The sequence below is a fragment of the Theropithecus gelada genome, chromosome 2, assembly GCF_003255815.1.
Source record: "Theropithecus gelada isolate Dixy chromosome 2, Tgel_1.0, whole genome shotgun sequence".
NCBI lineage: Eukaryota > Metazoa > Chordata > Mammalia > Primates > Cercopithecidae > Theropithecus > Theropithecus gelada.
Window position 1 is genome coordinate 75,564,033 of NC_037669.1, and position 22,007 is coordinate 75,586,039.

At 39.8% G+C, this 22,007-nt stretch overlaps 1 protein-coding gene and 1 long non-coding RNA gene across 3 annotated transcripts in view; one reads left to right on the forward strand and one right to left on the reverse strand.

Moving 5' to 3' along the window:
* LOC112619094 overlaps nt 1–13,787 on the reverse strand; it is a 28,738-nt gene extending 14,951 nt beyond the window's left edge. Inside the window, exon 1 of the long non-coding RNA XR_003118175.1 lies at nt 13,368–13,787. This is a non-coding gene — a long non-coding RNA (uncharacterized LOC112619094). The remainder of the gene's footprint in view (nt 1–13,367) is intronic.
* ADAMTS9 (ADAM metallopeptidase with thrombospondin type 1 motif 9) overlaps nt 1–22,007 on the forward strand; it is a 178,339-nt gene that overhangs the window by 117,820 nt on the left and 38,512 nt on the right. For both annotated transcript variants that reach the window (XM_025376938.1, XM_025376939.1), the window contains 2 exons: nt 6,591–6,758; nt 13,385–13,558. In XM_025376938.1, coding sequence (XP_025232723.1) covers nt 6,591–6,758; nt 13,385–13,558 — 342 coding nt within the window. The remainder of the gene's footprint in view (nt 1–6,590; nt 6,759–13,384; nt 13,559–22,007) is intronic.

Below are 22,007 nucleotides of genomic sequence, written 5' to 3' on the forward strand. Positions count from 1 at the left end.
GAACATTTGAGAGATTTTTCCTTGGTGAATTGCCAGGGGGCCAAAATTTACAACCTGCAGCCTTTGCTTCTTGACCATGTAAAGAGCATTCACCCGTCAATGGAAACAGTAATTTACTATGTGGCATCTGGCAGGCCTCAAAGAGTTAATAAACCCTGAAAAATGGCCAAGAGAAAAGTAGTGTCGCTTCAGCCAAGGGGAAATGTGGCCCTTTATTTATGGGATTGTATGTTTGCTTTTTGTAGTGTCTTTCTTCACAGGCACTAAAGGTGTTGTGAGAAAAGGTATTAAAGTCAGAACTATTAACATTGCATAGCTACTCTCTTCCTGGGAGACTGAGGAATCAGGCAACTCTAAAATAGTCTTAAGACACATTTCTTGAGGTCCTTGCTTTCTGTTGTTGCCATGGGTGTAAGTAGAGGTGAGCAACTGGTTGTCTTAACCAGGCCATTTTTCCAGTGTAGCTTAAGGATTAAAGTGGTTGGGGTGTGTGTGTGTGTGTGTGTGTGTGTGTGTGTGTGTGTGTGTGTGTGTGTTTCTTGCCCTGTCAACCAGGTTGGAGTGCAGTAGCACAGTCATAGCTCACTAACCCCAAACTCCTAGGCTAAATCAATGTTCCTACCTCAGTCACCCAAGCAGTTGGAACAATAGCCATGCACGATGCCCAGCTAATTTTTCTTTCTCTTTTTTTTTTTTTTGTTTTTTGTTTTTTGTTTTCTGTAGAGATGGGGTCTTGTCATATTGCCCAGGCTGGTCTCAAACTCCTGAGTTCAAGTGATCCTCCCACCTCTGCCTCCCAAAATTCTGGGATTAAAGTCATGAACCAGAGTGACCAGCCCATGCTGTATTTAAAGCCTAACTCTCCTCCTTCCTGGTGCTGTGACCCTGGGCAAGTGACATCACCTCTTTGACCTTCAGTCTCCTTATCGATATAAAAAAAATCCTAATAGCGCCTGAGCCACCAGACTGCTGCTGGAATTAAATGAGAGAAGTCAATGTTCTTTAGCCCAGTATCCTGCACTTAATAAGAACACAATGAAAGGTAGCTAGTATGATTTTCAGGAGTTCTGCTCAAACTGAAAGAGAGTGCCCTTGGGGTGGCCTTTTTGAATCTAAATAACTTGTGCCAAATGAGTTCGGCGTTAGCACCGTGAGTCGGATTCCAGGTGGTTCTTTCTTTCCGACCTTTACAAAAACATGACTTTTGCTTTATAGTACACCTCTGTGATGGCTATAGCTTTCATATGTTCGTTCATTTCCATAAATATTTGCTGACTGACTACAGTGTGGAAAGCAGCAAGTAAACATATGTGAGTTGCAGCTACTATCTTTTTTCCATGTGGTAAGCCCCACATGGTTTTCCAGGCCTTCCACTGAGCAACGTTTGAAACTTAGATCACTAAATCTATATCCTTGTGCTCATGGTCTTTCTTCAGTGGAACAATAGGTACAGGCTGGCATCTCCTTCGCTTCCCCCAACAGTGTGACGCCCAGGCAGTATTCACTTCATTTGTCACTATAATTGGCAAAGGCAGTCCTGAACCTTGGGCATACGCGTTGCATCCTTTCTGATGACATACTTTCCAGATGAGCTGTGATTTTATGTTTTGTTAAAGTTAAAATGAGAGTAGAATCAAGAAGAGCTTGTTGTTGTACGAAAAGATACAACTGAACATTTTTTAAATGAAGTGATTTAAATGTTACTCTCATAGTCTGTAGACTCACAAAGGAAAGACCTTGAATAGTAATTCAGTCTCCTGTCTCAAAACACCTATCTGAGTGATGGTTAGCCATCTGTTGTCAAAAATCCGTAGATCAGAAGAGCCTTGACAACTTGGTAATAGGTTCTAGTATATGACATTTCTCTTGGCCTTTCAGTGCTTGTTATTTCTCACCTGCTGTCAGCCAGTCCTGTGGTTGGAAATATGGACAAGTTGGTCAGTACCCCCATTTCATATTTCATGTATACAGATTTTCTCATCGATAAAGAACAATTGGAGATGGGAATCACCTAGATACATAGAACTGTGCCCAGACACTGTGCTAGGGCTGTCCCCCTGGCCCATCCATTAGTCCTTGCATAGCGGGCATCTGCCATAACTCAGGCAGTCCTGGTCCTCATTCAATCACCTTCTAGTGGTTTTTCTAAGCCCTTGCTTTTTCTTTTTTCTTTTTTTTTTTTTTAGATGGAGTCTCGCTCGCACTGTCACCAGGCTGGAGTGCAGTGGAGGATCTCGGCTCACTGCAACCTCCGCCTCCCAGTTTCAAGCGATTCTCCTTCCTCAGCCTCCTGAGTAGATAAAACTACAGGTGCATGCCACCATGCCCAGCTAATTTTTGTATTTTTAGTAGAGAAAGGGTTTCACCATGTTGGCTAGGATGGTCCTGATCTCTTGACCTTGTGATCCACCTGCCTCAGCCTCCCAAAGTGCTGGGATTACAGGCGTGAGCCACTGCACCCGGCTGCCCCTGCTTTTTCTAAGCCCCAGCATCTTCCACCCCCACCCAGAAGCCTCCTTCTGGCCAGATCCTGTGTACATCTCTGACCTCTACCTTCCCCTTCTTATTCCTTCTTGGTTCCTTATGGTATCTTTAGCAGCTCTGTGTAGAAATCCATCTTCTTTTGGATGTCCAGGTTCTTGGCAGCCTTGGCAACCCCAGGGATCCCATTCTCTTTAGTTATCCAGCCCTTCTCATTCAGGTAGACGCACCAGGGCTGTTTTCTGGCTTCTCAATAACTAAGAAACCATGTTCCTCGGTATAGGTGAAAGGACCAATGTGGGGCACCCCTGAAACCAGAGACAGCACACCAAACCCAAATTCGTCTGCACCATATCCAGTGCTACTGCTTGAGAGAGAGCCCTCGATAGAGGTTAAGAACAGACGGCCCATGTCTTAAGTTTCCTTTCCACCAGATAAATTGAAATGCAAGGATTTCAAGCACTTAGACCTTAATTAGTGAAAAGTTTTATCACAACATCTGAACAAAATGCCACATTTCAACATCCCCTTCAAACCACCTCACAGAAACAAAAGCCTGAATACCCAAGCACTTGAGATGCTGACCTTGGTACTGCTAAGTAACAAGCGGAGATTACATTGTCTGGGAGTCTTGCTCAAAGTTGCGAGGAAAATCATTCTGTTACACAAAGTTGGGTTGTTTCCCAAGAAAAAAAAGTGAGAGTCCTATTGGCAAAGTAGGAGGCTTTTTGGCTGTGAATTTGAGGAACTAAATATTCCCTAGAGCAAGAACTTGTCAGATGTGTAACCAATAAACAGCATGTACTAGGTGACGCACTAAATTTGACCATTATGTCTCAGTGACACATGGTGATGTAAAAGTCAGTGCCTGAGAAAGGACTGGAAATGATCAGATGGAAATGTCCCTCAGAATGTAAGAGCTGAAACTTGTGTTTATTTGATGATCAAAATGACAGCCCCTCTATCAAAGCATAGTAGACCCATTAATAAACCTGTTAGATTTGAACATTTCCATGAGCAGCTGCTTTTCTTCATTGGTAAGTTAGAAAGCATTAAAAGAAGAGTGTTTGCTATCAGATTAGATACCTTGAGAATTTCCTAATTGCCTTTAGATCTTAACAATATTAGGCAAATAATATGTGTGGCAAGTGCTTCATTGTTTTTTCCAAGTCAATTCCAGTCAAGTCCCCAAATTTAAAAACAAAAACAAAACACTGGAATGGGTAGGTTGCAGCTAGTCCAGACAGTAAAAAGATAAGGCATTGTATGTAGAAACTACTTCATTCATCTTCATTCCATGAGCAATAGATGTCAGTTATACCTCAGATAAATTTTTATCAGTAAGTTTGGTGATAATTTAACTATTTTTCATTGTGCTGTTATTGTTTCCAACAGAAATGTATTGATTTGTGTTGAAGTCATGTGGGAAGCACTATATAAAGCATTGCAGTTATGCCATTCTGAAAACACCAATGGTCTCCACTAATAGTACCTACCTCTATTACTGAGTTTCACTGGATTATTGGGATGATTAAATTAGATGATACATATAAAGTCTTAGGGTAATGCCTGGCTCATAAATGTGAGAGAGTTGTACCTTTTCCAATTATTCTTCTACAGATTGTTGCCAACTTTTAGGCTGTACCTTCTGATGACCACAGTAGATTGCTAAATTAATATTTCTAACAACTCTCTTTTCCCTTATATATTAAGAGACAGCTTGTTTGGACTATTTGTATATTGAAATGAGTATCCCTATAGATAGACTTGTGTTAAGGTCACCCATGTTCGTTTCTTTACCCTAGTCAAGCAAATTTTATCACCCATAATTCTATATCCTTTAAGTTTAACTCATTTCCTAGAAATAAATGTATCTTTGATTCCCAATGCTGTATCTCCCAGTTTTCCCCCATCTCTGTAAGTGTTATCACTGTCTACCCAGTGGCCCAAACCAGAAACCTGAAAGTTATCCCTGATACTGCCCTTTCCTCTCCACCCTAGAGTAGATCCATCATTTCTACTTCAAAAAAAAAAAAAAAAAAATACATCTTAAATCCACCAACTTCCCCTATCCAAGCATTCCTGAGTCAGTTTCTCATTTCCACTCACACTGTATTCCCATTTGGGCTCTACTCAACAAAGTAAATGTTTTGAAACAAAAATCAGACCATGTCTTACTCTGACTTGAAACTCTTCAGTGATCTTTCATCTTGTGCAGAATAAAATCCAAACTCATAATTGTAGTTCATAGCTTTGCTGCCTGACCCCAGGAAGCCCCTCAGTGAGCCCTCTTCCAACCACTCCAGCCTGTTTGTTTCCTAGTACTTATCTCAATGAATAACCATATATTTATTTTTGTCATCACTTAAGTGATGTCAGTTTCCCTCACTGGTCTGTAAGCTCCATGAAGGTAGGGACTTGTCAGTTTTGTTTATCCCTGTATTTCTAGTACTTTGCATAATTTCTGGAACATAGTAGGTGCTCTATAAATGTTTGTCGCATAAATAAATGAATTCATTCCAAATTCAATTGAACCCTTATATTATTTTCTTTTTGGAGAAACATTTTAAAATATTAAAATTGGTCACTATTAATAGGGATTATCTGTGTGCAAGTCATCAGTCCACTTTTAGAGTTTGTGGAGATACTTCTAAGAACTTCATTCTAAAAGCCTTTTAGAATTATATTGCAAAGTCTTTATATAGATCAAACACTATAGGCTGAATGATGAATATTTTTGTTTTGCTATAGATATTTCAAGTTGGGTGCCTTCCTTCCATCCTGTGTACTCTATTAAGATTTTCAGAATGACTACTCCAAATCATAATATTCTTAAAATTAGAGCCCAAATGAAAACAGCAATATTTTTACCTCCTAAAGTTAAAAAAATTAAAGCCATATGTATTAATAGGCATACTTTACATTTCTCTATGAGCAACTATTGAAAATTTTATAGTGGTTTGTGTTTACTAGAAAAACATGTCTGGTACATTTATGAATGGATAACTGTGAGCATGCTTGGTAATAGTGGCTGAATTAATGTGAGGCTACATGTTTCACATGGTGCTATTTATTAGGCATAAAAGGGCATGTTGGTAATTTAACAAAATCACAAAGTTAGTGGGGGAAATAAGAAATATTGAATGGAAGGAAGTGACACTTAAAATCTGTTTTCATTGCATTTTCACATTTTGTTCTTCATTCTTAAACTCATTTCCCTCTAAAAAGAAAGACCATTATATTGGGAAATAATGTGTCTTGAAAACCTGAGCCAGCAGCTTATGATCCGAGTGGTAATGACTTCTGTAATCACTAATGAGGCAATGGACATTGCATATCTCAGCACACTCACTGGGGCCGGCCTCTTGCCTGTTTTACAAAAAGCTGTCATACCAAATTTTTGTCCCGACTCCATGGGCACTTTGATTCCTAAACCTTTCTGAGAAACCTAATCTGAAATCAAAGTCAAGTTTCTCAGATGTAGTCAGACAAGGTCACATTTAAAACAGTCCAGTGAATCTGCAGATCAAAGTTGAAAGGTAATGCCTCCCTCCCAAAATTGGCACAGACTTACCTGCTAGCTTACCTTTCAGTTTCTAACATGCCTTTTTCACCTCTTCCCAATGGACTGGGAAAATGAGAGCTTATCTTCTGGAAAACGGTTGAAGAGTTTTATTCTTAAATCATTTAATGAGGAAATTGAACATAGTTGTGTTTTGGAAATGCACCTTTATCCCAATCAGTGAATCACAAGGCATTTTGTTGAAGAAATATCTCACTATTTCATAGTAGGACTTCTTAAAATCAGAATTTCATGGTAATTTCAGGTTCATGAGCTTTATTTTTGGCTCCAATGATCAGGATTTACCCACACTCTTGAGTGAGCCAAAATGCCACACAGGATTGCTGCTGTAATGCTATGGACATTTTTTTTTCAATGCCACCTTCCTTCCCTATTGAGCCTTGAGATATTATCCAAACTGGCGCTGTAAAAGAGGGGAATGGTAACTCTTGTTAGGCATTGTCTTAACATCTCACAACGCAGGTTTTTTCTCAAACTCCATGTGATTAAAAAACAACAACAACCTTGCCATTGCTTTATATTGCAGTGTTCTGTCTCTTGTGGTCGAGGGCATAAACAACGAAATGTTTACTGCATGGCAAAAGATGGAAGCCATTTAGAAAGTGATTACTGTAAACACCTGGCTAAGCCACATGGGCACAGAAAGTGCCGAGGAGGAAGATGCCCCAAATGGAAAGCTGGCGCTTGGAGTCAGGTGAGCAATGCTTCTCCTCTACTGACTGCTTCCTTACTTTTGGCCACGTGGCTGACACCAGTGTGTTCACTTGTGTTTCTATGCACGGTTTTGGTTTTACTGAGGGGAGCTCGGGGACTGGGAGGGGAGAATCATTACCTAGATAGTCAGGATACTTACTAGCTGTGTGACATTGGGCTTCAGCCTCTGGAGCTTTGGATGATACCTATAATTAGGGGTGGCTGTGAGGGTGAATTCTAAGTGGAAATAGGAGTCAGATGGAGCACAGAGCAGTCCTTTAATACTTCACTGATGGCATTGCATTATCACCACATAGAAAACTACTAATTCAGACTGCACTGAAGCTGACTATGGTCACCTGGCAGAAATTGAGTCTTGGTTTACCTTGGTGGTTCTTGAAGAAAGGGCTATCAACAGAAAGTATTAGAAAATACCTCTGCCCGTTTGCTTATTTACAAAAGGTGAAGGACAGGAGGGAGAGTTCTCTATTATTTTCCAGCTATATGACCTTGGGTAATTTAGTTTTCCTGAGCCTACTACACCTGGCTCTTATGACGACTTAATACAATCATGAATGCCCTGTGCTTTGCAGGGGTCTTGAATCTAGTAGGCTCTCAAGAGTAATATTTTATTTGGGCAAGTGTGATATGTGTATGGGATGGAGAAGGGGGTGAGTGCCCAAGACACTGATTACAGTTAGACTCCACTAATTCTAAACATTTCATAAGCTAGTCAGGAACTGGGTGTGAGTTTCCCTGTTGAACTTGAAACAGGAACTTTAGAAGCTTCTGTTTAATCTATAAACACTGGATATGTGAACTAAAGCCATTCATATCAAATCTTTAGAATAGATCTGGTAACTCTACACTTGCACATTTTCTTAGTTTGGTTGAAGGTGCTAACTTAAAAGTAATAAGGCTCAATTTCTTTTAAAATATTCTGTATTTAATGCTGCTCCTTCTCTCCGCTAATCTGAATCAATGAGGTTTTACTGTATTTCTGGTGCTTCCATGCAGTGGAGAATCATTCAGATGACTCCAGATAATCGATGGGAATCTAGGTTCAAGGTTGGCGGGCTCTAGAATGGATTCTTCCAGAGCCTAGAATCTTGATTCTTAAGGCCCCAAAATAGCTTTGGTCATAGCTACATTAACATGGGGAGGATTTGAGAATCCTCCATTTCAATATGACTAATGGAAAATTCCTTCAGAAACCTGAATGTATTTTCAGTGCCCTGATCTGGCATCAGTGCCCTCCATATCTTCCATCATCAATCCCCAGGACAGTGGCCTCATCCCTCTCAAGGCCTTGATCGTAATGAAACACGGGAGTTTTGTTTGTTTTAATTTAACAATAAGAAAATAAATCTGTACCCAGCCAGAGCTAGTTCCTCCTCTGCCTTCCTTCAGGGAGCATATTCAAGGCAGTATTTCATACCAATCATCCTTCTTAATGTTTTTCTAAGTGATCCTTGTCATCTGTTAACTTCCATCCCTTTTATTTTTTGGAGCTATTTGATTCACGTAAAAGCTCGCAGCTAGCATTACTTAAGATACCATGCTAATTAGCATGTCCTCTTGTGGACTTTCATGATCTGTTACTTTTGTATGTTCCTTGGCCTCTACTTATCTATTTGTATTTACCTCTGAATATTAAGTTCAGAGCACGTAAGTGATGCTCATGTTAAAAGCCAATATTCACAAAGGATAATTAAAAGAATATTTTGGTCTTTATTGGTAAACACAGAGTGAGTTTTAATCCAGCATCATGTGATCTTGATGGGAAGCCTAAAATTGCTTACAAAGCTGAAATGATTAGGTTTAAACCCTGGGGGTTTTTGCCAACATAAGGTAATAGGATTATCAGAATGCCTCCCCAGAAAAAACTGCACCTGTTCAAAATGATTGCTTGGAAAAATCAAGTCACCTTTGTAGAAAATGCAAGTAAACACAGTTATATAATGGTCTGTGGCCAGCCTTATAATGTCCTGATTGGATTTGTAGAAATGAATTATAAAAGCAGGCAAGACAAAGTACTGCATGGGTAAAATTCAATTTGGGTACTTTAGAAGTGTACCTGAAAATAATCAGATCCAGTGGTTAATGGAGAAAGACGGTCTGCATGATTAAGGATTATTGGCTTCCTAATGATCCAGTGGTAAACAAGAATATCCCTAAGGCTGTGATATTAAGCAAGAGTAATGATTGTCCACTTGCAGCAATATTTAGAAGATTTTATATCTGGCCTTTCTGTTTTCTGCCAGTAGTTACAGCCTAGTCATCCTGTCTTCAAGGTAGGAAAAATAACTGGTTTAATTTCTCATCACATCCAAAGGTCTGATGATAATATGATACATAGAATATTGGGATAGAAACTATGATAGCCATGGTAATCTTTACAGTCTCTCCCCCAGTATTGATGTTTTGAGATTTAAAGTGGATATTTCATTTCTGTGTCTTCTGAAATCTTGAATTTGTAAAGAAAATCAGCTTTTCTTGAAGGGGGCGGAATTATCCTTACTAGGGCCTCAAAGGGTTTTTCTCTCTCTGAAAAGGTTACATTTAATTTGTTTGGATATTTTTAATCAAGAGCTAAGGAATGCCTATGAATTTTTAAGACAAAAATTAGCATCAAGTTCTTGATTCAGACTGACAAATGTGAAGACTCTATATTCCCATAATGCAAAAGCGTTTCACAGTAAAACTTTTTTAACGTATACTATCTCTATAGAGTTTTTAAAATAAAGATCAAAAATAAAAAGAATAAATTATCAGATTATAATGAAAGTAACACACCAACACATTCATCACTCATGAGTTCATTCAATGAAGTCATTCATCAGTCCTGAGACGCAGGTCTTTTTCACAGTTCAACACGTTTGTGGTCAGGATGGGCTTCACAAACTATGGAATGTCATGATTTCCTTAACAGCCCTTGTTATCTTTCTTAGTGCTACAAAATATAATGATGTGTCTTGCAATCAGTGTTGTCTTACATTCAATGAAGCATTAAGTTTTAAAAGATCTTCAGTGCTAATGCTGAAATAGAAACTGGCGAATTACATTAGGAATATACCATCCATTCTTGATTAAGACTTTTCTTATAATTACAGTTAGAGCAGCTGGGTTGTGGTATCATTCTGAAGTGTCCTTCAAGTGTTTAATAGAGAAATGTGGCAAATGTGTGACTTGTGTTATTTGAGAAATTAAGGAAGCCATATGCATGTGGTCAGTGAGGAGAACCAGAGTTGCTTTAGTATTTTGTGCTTTTCATTTATTTTGTTTTTATTTGACGCATGAGCATTGATATTGAATTGTCTGAAGACAGGCCTCTCACCCACACCCTCACTGACCTAGTATAAAAGACTGCATCATATTAGCACCAATTTAAAAACTGGGATCACAAATGCACATTCACAGTAGCTATGCTACCTTGTCTAAGACAAATTTTACTTTGTGTTTTTGGTTTTGTTTTCGCTTGAGTTAGGGTGATTATCTCTGTTTTTTGTTTTATTTGTTTATGGAGTATCTGCCTAAAAGGTTTATTGGGAAGTATCAGAGGTATTTTATGTAAAATGCTTAGCCTAGAGCTAAGCTTTGAACTGGGGGTGATTTTGTACCCCACGGAACATTTGGGACTGTCTAGAGTCAGTTTTGTTTGTCACAACTTTGGGGGGAATGAGGAGGAATGCAACTAGCATCTGGTGGGTACAAACCAGGGATGCTGCTAAACTTTCTACAATGCACAGGACAACCCCCACACAAAAAAAGAATTATTTAATTGAGAAACCTCAGTATACTAGCATATACTGTATGCTAGTATAGAAAGCCTAGCATATAGTAAATGCTTAGTAAAAGTTTGTATTATTGTTATTATTATTGCTTATAAAAGTTGGTTTATATAGTTATTTTTCAAACTAATCGCTGCTTTAATGTCATCACCATAATTTCAGCAGTAACCCTGGAAGAAAGTACTTTAAAACTCTTTCTAGGTTTTCAAGTATGTATTATGATTCCCTAAACATCAAAAGTTCCATGGAGATTCTTTCTCTCTATGGAAATAAGCATCAAGTTCCCCTTTTAAGTTGGTGAGTTCTGCATACTAGCATTGCACAGTGGGGAGTAGAGGGAGATGAAACATAGCTCCCAGCTCAGTAGTTCAGAACGAAAAACATCTACTTTCAAACCTGCACGAATAGACTGTGGTGGTGGGATGATGGCTGTGGAGGGAGCACATTAATAGAGGCCCTTCAGAGTTCATTTTCATCTGCAAACAAACTAAAAGGTGTACTGAACAGAACAAGAAAACTTGGATTTACACACACACACACATACCACCACCATCACTGCCTCCAGGGTCACACAGAGGTCTTTCTGATGCTGTTTTATTCATGGGGGTGCCTGCACAAATCTCTCAGAATTCCAAGCAAGCCTGGCTGGCTCTGTATGCAAACTGTTGCCTCCCTTGAGACAGCACAGGAAGAAAAGTGGAACACAGAAAACTAACTCCGATGGAGTGCACCTCATTTTGAGCAAAGATTACTGTGAATGCGTTATTCAGAAAGGCAGGCTTGTACCTTGCTGTGAGCACTTAAGTCATGTAGAAACTTTTGAATGTGGTATTTCAAAGCTGGCTTTGACATCATGAAAATCAGAAGCCAGAATGACATATTGTATAATTGAACCTTCCTGTGTCTTAATTTGTCTTTTGAAAAATTATCAAACACTGTAGGAAGTGATTTTTTAAATGTTGGATACTTATGGCTCTTAGTACCGTGCCTTCATTGAACCATAAGTAATTTTTTCAATTACAATAGCATCAAAAAGAGGTTTCATTTATCTAGTAGCCTGAATAGTCTTATACATTCTAAAAGTCTTTAAATATGTTTTCATATTTCTTTAGGTTGTTAAAACATTATGGGATTCTACATATATTTAAGCCCTATGCCAAACTCAAATTTGTTTACAATATTCTTTCAGTATTTCTATTTGGATATATTGTTCCAGAAATGTGCTCTTTTATATTTAAGACCTCAAATTGAAATAGTCAAAAAAGACTTTTTGGTTGTTGTTTATTGATGATGATAATGTTTGAACATTTCTGTCATTTATGGGGTAACTCTACCATGTTACAGTACATTCTTTTCCAATGTAATCAATAGGAAATATTATTCATGTAGCTCTAATAAGCATTAAATGGCCATTCTCTATAGATAGGGTTATCACTTGTGTTCAGGAACCCTCCCATTACACCCAGGACATAATGACTTTAAAAGTCTGGTTTCTTGTGGGTCACATACTCATTCAATCCAATTAATACAATTGAACCCAAACAATAGTAGCTACGTTGATCCAAAATATTTTCTTCTGTTCAGCTAGCTTTGATGTGAACATATGGTTCTCCTCTCTGGCATAGATTTATCTGAAACAATATGCTTTCCCAAGTTACCTTCTAAATATAATTACCTGTTTTCTTAAAATCTGAAATGGAGAGAAAATTAACATTCAGCAGAATCCATTTGGGTGTGATTCTTGATAGAAAATTTCCATTAATAGCCTCGGAGAAAGTTGAATGATGCTACAGGTTAATTGGAAAATAATTTTTTCAAGTTTGAAAGAGCATGATTCTATTCTTTAAGAAGACTTCCTCCTAGAAATATGGCTTTAATGTATGTTAAGCTTGTTTTCTCAACACCAGACCAATAAATGGGGACGGAGCTATCACAAAATTTGGAACTAATTTTTAATAGCTAAGTGTAATAATATGCCATTCTTTCCAAATGTTGCCTTTAGTTTCTGGCTGTCAAAACCTTAATCAAGACAATAATTCTTGGCCTGGCCATAAGTGAGATTATGAAACCCAGCAATGAGGAAACTATTAAAAAATTAATTTAGAGGAAAGTTAATTGCAGATTTAATATGGTGTTTTGCAACTAGGTCAACAAAATGTTTCAACATGATTAACAATATTTTTCAAGGGCTGAAAACATTAAGCCCGAGGAAATGGTTTTTCCTGTCAGCTTTTATTCTTCATATATTCATCTGAAGTTGTAAATAGACACAAATTCTTTAGTGAATTCTGTGGTTAAAAAAATATTCCCTTATCTCCATGAATAGGAGCAAGAAAAGGAAGAGACTGGAGAAAATAATTCTACTTATAAGGTCCTAAAATCTTCAGTGGTTTACTCTCCTTGGGTTATATTTTTAATCTGCCAAGAAATTCTTCTTGTACAACACTGTCTCTCCAGTTTTCATGAATCTCAAATCCTCCAGGATAGAAATCATTTCAAGTTTTCATTTCTCATGGCAGCACTATTTCTAGGTTGTGCTAAATGCTTCATAATGATTTCTATCAACCTCTTCAATCCTTCAAGAATTTCATTAACTTGAGGGATTCCTCCAAACTTGAGCACCTTCCTCACTCTCCAGCATGGATAAGATAAGCAGTCAGTTTCCCAGTTTAAGACATGATCTGGGATTCCTTTCATTGCAAATTAGAAAGCGATGTGATAGCTATGAAAGTCATTGGATTAGGAGTGCATTCCCCTCCTCTGTGACCCTCGACACCCCCCGCCCCCCCAAAAATAAATGAGCCGAAGCTCCCACTTACCTCCTCTGTCTTCTTAGTGCTCTGTGTCCTGTGGCCGAGGCGTACAGCAGAGGCATGTGGGCTGTCAGATCGGAACACATAAAATAGCCAGAGAGACCGAGTGCAACCCGTACACCAGACCGGAGTCGGAACGCGACTGCCAAGGCCCACGGTGTCCCCTCTACACTTGGAGGGCAGAGGAATGGCAAGAAGTAAGTAGAGCCACGAAGGGGTACCTGCCAGGCATTTCACATGTGTGCCCCTTGCTATCATCATATCTGTTCCCTATAAAGCCAGAGAAGTCATCGAGCACGGTTACAATGCTGGCTCTTTCCCAAAAGGTTCAATGTTAGACTCCCGCGTTCGCTCCAACAAGGGTGGGAGAACTTGTTTTTAAGCAATTCCTATGTCTGTCTGCGTTCCTGAGTGTTCCAAGTCTGGCCGCCTCAAAAAAAAAAAAAAAAAAAAAAGTAACAGGCCATGGGCCAAATGCATTCAGATATCTTTCACAGAAGGAGGGGGAGATAGAAGGAATATTTTAAATATGTCATTTTTGTCCAGATTTGGTCATTCTGTATTTGTTTAAATAGCCACAGGGCAGACTTTAGGTAGAACCCACTCTGTATTTTTCCTCTTTCTATGACTTCGGCTGTCGGGTAGAAGATGGGCATTCATGTGAAACCTTGATTAATTAGTGAAAGATTTCTAACATTAAAAAAAAAAAAAAAAAAAAAAAAAGGAATAGTATCTGAAGAAACTGCTCCGTTGATGGTCCATGCAGAAGTGGACAAGACTTGCTTTTTCCCTGGCTTCAAGTTAATGTTTGGTTAAAGAAAACATTGTGTCCATGGGGAAAAGTTCAGCCAGGGAAGTTTTGTAGGAGGTAACCTCTGTTTCCAGAACAGAAGATTAAATTGTAGAAAAGGTGGGGAAGAATTAGAAAGCAAAACCACATCCACTGATGTTTACATAAAAAACAAAATGCATGCCGTTTGAGGTGCAGAGATAATGAAAGATAAGACAGGAAATCCCCCACCACGAAGAGCTTTTCAGAACACAAAGAAAGGGTATGGTTTGGAGAACAGTTAGACTGTACCCCTGGCACTGTGCTGGGTACTTTTTGTTCATTGCTTCACTTAATCTTTTTAACCACCAGACAAGGTGAGTATTATTATTATCATCATCCCATTTTGCAGGTGAAAAAACTGAGGTTCAGAAAGTCTATGTCATTTGCCCAAGTGTCATATACCTAGCACCTAGCAAGTAGAAGAAGCAAGACTTGATGCTAAGTTTGTTCTGTTAAACCAGTATGAAATACTAGAACTGCATTCTTTAGCCCATTGAGATTCAGCCACCCATCCCTGTCTTCCCCTTCCCTCGCTTCCTCATGGATTACTTCCATTATTTGCAGTAATTTCTTTTCTTTGGGAAACTCACCCTCTCCATCTACTCAGTCTTTTTGCTGTTTTCCTTCTTTACTTTTATATTCCCACCAGACAGTGGCAGGGAGGAATTCCTAAAGCAGTTACATTTCAGATTTACAGCTCTTGAACCACATGAGTTATTTGGAACCCTAGAGATCATAAAATTCTACAGACTCGGTTCATATCCCAGCGCTGCCACACATTAGCCAAGGGACTTGGAGCAAGGATTTTTGATTTCTCTGAGCCTTGGATTATCCATCTGTAGAATGGGGATAAAATAACTTTGCAGAGTTGTTCTGAGAAAACTGGAGATAATAGTGTTATCTATTACCAATTACGGTTTGGGGATTGGCAATGTCAGATATAGAAGGAAGAGGAGACTCCCTCATCTGTCTCTCTCTCCCCCTCAGTATGACCTCTTGATTCTCTTTGTTTCAGACCTACCATGGCCTACTCTCTCCATCTCCCTCTTTGTGTCATGCTAAACCCGATCCTGCTCCAAGGAGCAGAAAGTAAGAGAGTGTTCAGAAATGAGTCTAAGCTGACTGTTCGTGCTTTAGCCAGTTTTTGAAAATGCTAGAGACAATCATGAAAATGCAGACTCTGTTTACAATTCCTTTTGCATCCCAAAGAATAGAAAAACCTTGCCACATGTGCACTGAAGAAATTCTTCTCTGATCATGCAAAATATGCCTAAAATTTACTTCTTTGCATGTGTCGTGCAGATGGGTTTTTTTAAAACCTTACTCAAATATTGCTGTTAAACTCTGTGGAAGAATACAAGGCCTCAGGAGACAGCCTGGCCTGGACCTCTATATCAGATATAGAGATATAGAGATACTCTATATCATAGGAGTATCTCCTATGATATTCCTATGGTGTCCTATAGGAGGCCTGTCATTGGCAAAGTGATGCCCAGGGCAGCTGGAGGTGGGGAGAAACCTCACCAAAAGTTTTCATGTTTCCCATATATGCAAGGCCTGCTGACAGCCTGCTCAGAAGGTCTCTGCAGCAGCAAGAATGAGAGTGAAGGATGACAGTAACTGGGCAATTACCTTAATTGATCAAATCAGGAAAAGGGTGGCCACGCCTCCTGTTTGCCTGGGGTAGTCCTCGTGTAATTATTAATTGTTCCTACTTTTATGATCAAAAGCGCGCTTGTTCAACAGTAAGTTGGGTGGTCACTTGGTAAGACAGCACCCTTCAGGCTCCCCTAAATCACAGCCCTCATCTCCTTTCTTGCTCCCACCTCGTCTCACATCCATTCATTCAGCTACCGTTTTACGTGATATCCACTGATGCAGGCACAGGTTTCCACTTTTCTCCCACACCTAGTGTCGTCTTGACCTGAGGTCAGAGAGTGTGCCACAGGGGCAGCCTCTCAGCCCACTGAATGGGATGTGTAGGAGCCCCCCATTACAGGATACCCCTTCTTTCTTAGCAGTCCTTGGTCACCACCTCAGAACTCTTGTTTGCTTGAGTGTGCACTTTGCCTTTTGCTTCCCCTTTTAATAGTCCCCTATGTGAACTACTAAAACCCACCAGTTTGTTGGCAAGGTGTATTTCCTGCTAGGTCTGTGGGATATGGCACCATCCTCTTTTTGAGAAATAATCCAGGCATCTGCCTAGAGAAGCACAGTTTCTGCACCCTCACCATGGCGTGGTCATCAGGGATGTTCTGTACAACCACACAGGTTGTACACTGCACAACTTTGAGGGGTGCCTTTTTTATCAGCTACAATGTGAGGAGCATCCCCTAGACTTGTATAGTACAATGGCCCTAATACTGATGATAATAAAAATAATAAAGCTTGTTGTTTACTAAGCTACAAACCAGGCACTATGTTGAGTATTTTCACATGAAGTACTTCTTTTAAGCCCTTTCCATAACTCTCTGATGTAGAATTTATATTTTTATCCTCATTTAATAGGGGCAACTTGGGGCTTAGGTAGTATGGCTGGAATTGGAAGCCTAGAAGCTTGTCCTCTGACACCTACACACTGAATCATTATCTTCACTAATCCCATGCCAACATACACCTAAAGTGAATTATTTTATTTTCCTCTCAATGACTTGCCACGCCTCTTACTGGAGAGTTGCTATCCAAGTGTATTCCCTTTACTGGGTTATAATACCTACCCCTTCTAAAAAGGAGATTCTTGATCTAGTTGGCTATCAGACTTTAAGCCATGTCACCGGGTGAGTCTTGATGATGTTGGAGCCCCTCAGTGGACTTGCCCTGTTCATTGTGAGGCCCATTGGTTGTTCAGGGGCAAGTGGCATCAGGATGCCTTCTTGATACCATGAGAGTAGAGCCCAGACTTTCAGATATAGGGCAAAATAATTGGACAAGAGAAAAATGCTGTATCCACACATCCACATCTCATTTTGTTTACACCCTAGAAACAACATGTTGTAAGCAAAATTCTATTCAATGTGTGGCTCTGAAAAGTTGACTCTGAATTTCTAGACTTCACTTAGCTCATCTGCAAAATGGGAATTATATGGCAGACTTAGCTCAAGGGTCACAGTGAGGATTTGGTGAGATGACATGATTCGACATGGTGACTAGCACATTTTAAGTCTTCCCAAAGTAGACCTCTTTTTAGTACAGTGGCCTTCCGATGGAGGTTTCTGGTGATGACAGCAGTTTGGCTCAGCCTACACCTTATGATGTTGGGCTTCTAAATATCACCTGCCAGCTTCAGGTGAATAATTTGTCCTCACAGTGGTCAGTTTTAGCCACTTTAGAATTATAATGCTCATGAGGCTGTTTGGGAGAAAAATGTTTAAAAAGACTTTTTAATTCTTTTGAGAATTATTATCACAAAGGATTAACTTGTTAGTAATATTACACTCTGACATATAAATTCACTTAGAGCAGCAGAGGTCCTTCTGATCAAATTTGAATTGTGATTGTATAGGGCTATACATCTGCAGCATTGAGGAATAGATCTCACAGGTCCTGCACATGTTCTTTTTCCCTTTTATCTGGAATACTCTCTTCCCTTGTGGTAACTCTTCATCATAAGACCACCTTGCTCTGACCTTCACCTCAGTCACCCTGTCTCATCCTTCAGGCCTCAACCTAGGTGTCACTTCCTCTCAGAAGCTTTGCCAATCACACCACCCCACTAAATCTGAGTCAGGTACTCCTCCACTCAGCTCTCACAGCATCCTCAAATTACTGTATTCTGGCAGTTAGCACCCAGAATTTTCATTGCCTGTTTTCCTCATCTATATTATCAGTTATTTAAGGTCAGGAAGCTTGTTCACCAGAATCTTCTCTATGGTACCTACAGCATCAAAGACACCTGTTGAATGAATGAATCTGCGAATGAATGGAGGAACAAAATAATGGATGGCTGGAAGGAAAGAAGAAAGGAAGGGAGGGAGAAAGGAAGGAGGGAAAGATGGAAGCAAAGAAGGAATGAGGAAGGGAGGAAGGGAGGGAGGGAGGGAGGGAGGAGGGAAAGAAGGAAGGAAGGAAGGAAGGAAGGAAAGAAGGAAGGAAGGGAGGGAGGGAGGGAGGGAGGAAGGGATAATAACATAGAACAGTGCCTGCTAATTGATGGACTTTCATCTTTCACTCTATAGAATAAAGGCATTTTAAAATGACTTTTAGAACATGAAGCAGGCTGGACGCAGTGGCTCATGCCTGTAATCCCAGCACTTTGGGAGGCCAAGGAGGGAGGATCATTGAGCCCCGGAGTTTGAGACCAGTCTAGGCAACATAGTGAGACTCCATATCTACAAGAAAATAGAAAAAATTAGCCGAGTATGGTGGCATGGACCTGTAGTTCCAGCTACTTGCGAGGCTGAGGTGAGAGGATTGCTTAAGCTCAGAAGGTCAAGGCTGCAGTGAGCTGTGATCGGGCCACTGCACTACAGCCTGGGTGACAGAGCAAGACCTTGTGTCAAAAAAATTAAAAATTAAAAAAAAGCACAAACTCTGTTTTTCCTGTAAGAACAGCTGTTTTATTTTTTGTCACAATGCTACAGACAAGCTGTGGCTCAGATATGTCTGACCGTTGCAGAACTACTCACCTCATTGCTGTTTGGTACAGTATGGGGACTTGGGCAACTCTGATACATACTTGGATTCTGAGGACTTTTAGTAAGATCAGCTGTAGAATGATTCCCAAGTTCATCTCATTAACACAGAAAAGTTAGAAATGAGCAGCAGGTCCTTGGTCAGTTGATTTCAAAGATTTTCCTGAAGTTAACAGTAGGGAATGGCCAGGTTTTGATGTGCGCACAGAGCCAGATACGAACTCTTTATTGCTGATTTTATTAATTTGTTGAACAAACATTTATCAATCACTTGTGAAGTTCCAGGTGTTAGGCATTAGGGATGCTCTAAAAATCTCAAACCACACATAATCTGCTCTGAAAACCCCAAAATGCTGTGGTCATTCTCCTCCCCACCTTCACCACCCATGCCATTTCTCACTTCCAGCCACCATGCATGCTGAGCCCCTCCTGAGAATGTCCTCTTCCCCTCCTTGCCTGGTGAACTGATGTCCTCCGTCATTCCTCCTGCTCATCTGCTGCTACCTGGGCCCCACTTTGCAGCATCATGGGAATTGCCCTGTTGTTTTTCCTCTTCTCTCCTTGGTGGCTTCTTACTCAGTTACACACTCTGTTACGAAACCCATATCTGCTTACACAACTGCACAAGGTAGCCCTAGGTGTTAAACCCCAAGGGTCACCAGGTAGCCAGCTGAGCTAACACCTGAGACCCCAAGCTGGGAATAGCCGCCACCCTGGGTGTTCTAACAGGGAAAGAGGCAGAGTAGGAAGCCATGGGGGCTGCCTCCCGGGCCCCAGCATAGACCTTGGCTCATTATAAAATCGTGATTGAACTAATGAATGACTTTAAAGTTACAAAGTGTCTCCATAGTGTTATTTCTGCCTCCTTCTCCCCACTCCACCCCCTAGCAAATATATACTATTTGGGAGCAAAAATGTCTAAATTCTATATACCTGACTTTAAAATGAGCTTTGAAGTAAGGACTGCTTTTTTTGTTGTTGCCATTTAAAGCAACGCTAGATAAACTGATTTTTCATTGCTGCTTCTCATAACATAAAAACCCAGGAACCCTGTGGTTCTGTGAGTTGCCATCCATACACTGTGCAACAATGGTAACCCGGCACTAGAGAATACAAGGTCTTTCATCCATGGAGAAAATCAACAACCTTAAAAGATAGAGCCTGTGAATATCTAGTGGTTTTCTTCCCCCCATGGTTAGGGAATTGCACCAAAAGATATATTTGAAAGTGTAAAGCAACTTGATTATAATCTTTAAGCAAAGAAAATTTCTACCCGTTGCATTAAATGATCCTTTATAGACCATCACTCTGTGGCCAACCTACCTGGCTGAATAAAATACCACCTTCAGGGTTTACTTTAGGTCTTCCTCACCTGCAAATTTGGAAAAGTTCTTTTCCCCCTGTTAATTTCAGCACATTGAAAGGCACATGTAGCTTGCAGAACAATGGGCGAGCTGCCCGATTTAGTCCAGCACTGTGATTATTTTCTTTCTGAATTATAGTGTGTAATGAAATGCAAGGAGGCTGGTGGCGTTGCTCATGCTAGCGATTTTTCTAAAAGTCATACTGAAATTAGAGAAAACCTTTTGGAAATTAAAATGAGGCTAATTTAACTTTCCAACTGTTTTTCAGAACTTCTAGATCATATTCCAGGACAGGGAAAAGAGTCATAAATCCTAGAGGGTTGAGGGGGAAGCCATATTATAAAAAGTTGATAAAACCTGATAGCAAGGGCTGGATTTGTTTTCTGATTACCCAGCCCCCATACCCTAGTTAGGATTTAAGATTCCAGGAGAAAACCCTTGCCATGTGATTTTCAGATCTGCTGTTGACTAATTAGGAAACCCTGGGCAGGTCACTTATTAGTTTAATTTTTAATTTTTAATTTCGTAAAAGTTATATTCAAGGTAAATTTTTCCAGCTCCCTTTTTCACCATTGGCAAAATAGTTTTTATGGTAGTTAACCATTCTTTAAGACTGAGAGAGAAATGCTTAACAAGCATAAAGTATTTAAGAATCATTGTATTTCTGCTCTGAACTGTTACTTATTGACGCAGATTAAAGCTTTGTGGATTAGTGAAAACAAAAGAGGATACTGGAAGATTTAGTCCAGGTTTAGCTGTGCAATAATTAGGATCTTCTCAGAGTCACCTAAGTCCTAATTTTCTAAGGAATTACTTTTTCTATGGGTAGTTAAGTATTTGCATATATCTACACATCACGAATTAACTTTTTCTTTTCTTTTTTAACATTCAGTGGCCCTCTATCTAACTTTTTTAATGAAGAAAAAAATGTTATCACTTTGCAGTAGTTCCCAGTATACTCTAGGGGAATAGAAAAACCCCAAAACCACTGAGCTAGGGATGAGCTGGGGAACTGGGCTCAGCCGGCCTCCTGCACTAATTTGAAGTGATTCTGCTCCTCCATGTTCACCTCACAGTGGTTTCAAGTTATGTTTATGCTCCAGAAAAATGAAGAGTGACTCCATATTCTAGATATTGAGGTTTACTCCCAAGCAGCAGAAATTTTGAGTTAAGTTTGCAAGTGACAAGGGGCTACCAGGAAATGCCAGCATATCCCTTCTCCTTCCTAAAGGATCAGGATAGCTCACGAAAGACACAGGTCATACTATATGACCCAGCAATTGCATTCCCAAGTATATATACCCAAAAGAATGGAAAATAGGTGTTTAAATGTGTACATGAATGTTCATAGCGGCACTATTTACAATAGCCAAATGAGAAACAACCCATATATCATCAACTGAGGAATGGATAAACAAAATGTGGTATATTCATACAATAGAATATTATTCAGCCTTAAAAAGGGATGAAGTATTAATACATGCTGCAGTATGGAAGAACCCTGAAAACATTAAGGGAGAGAAGTCAGGGAGAGAAGAAGGCCACATATTGGATGATTCCATATATGTGAAATACCCAGAATAGGCAAATCTACAGAGACAAAAAGCAGATTGGGGGTTGCTAGGGGCTGCAGGAAGGAAAGAATGGGGAGTGACTGCTTAATGGGCACAGGGCTTCCTTTTGCAGTGATGAAATATTCTGGAACTAGATGGGGTGATGGTTGCACCATATTGCAGATGTACTAAATGCCACTGAATTGTACACCTGTGATAGTTAAAATGGTGCATCTTATATTTTGTGTATTTTATCACCAAAAAAC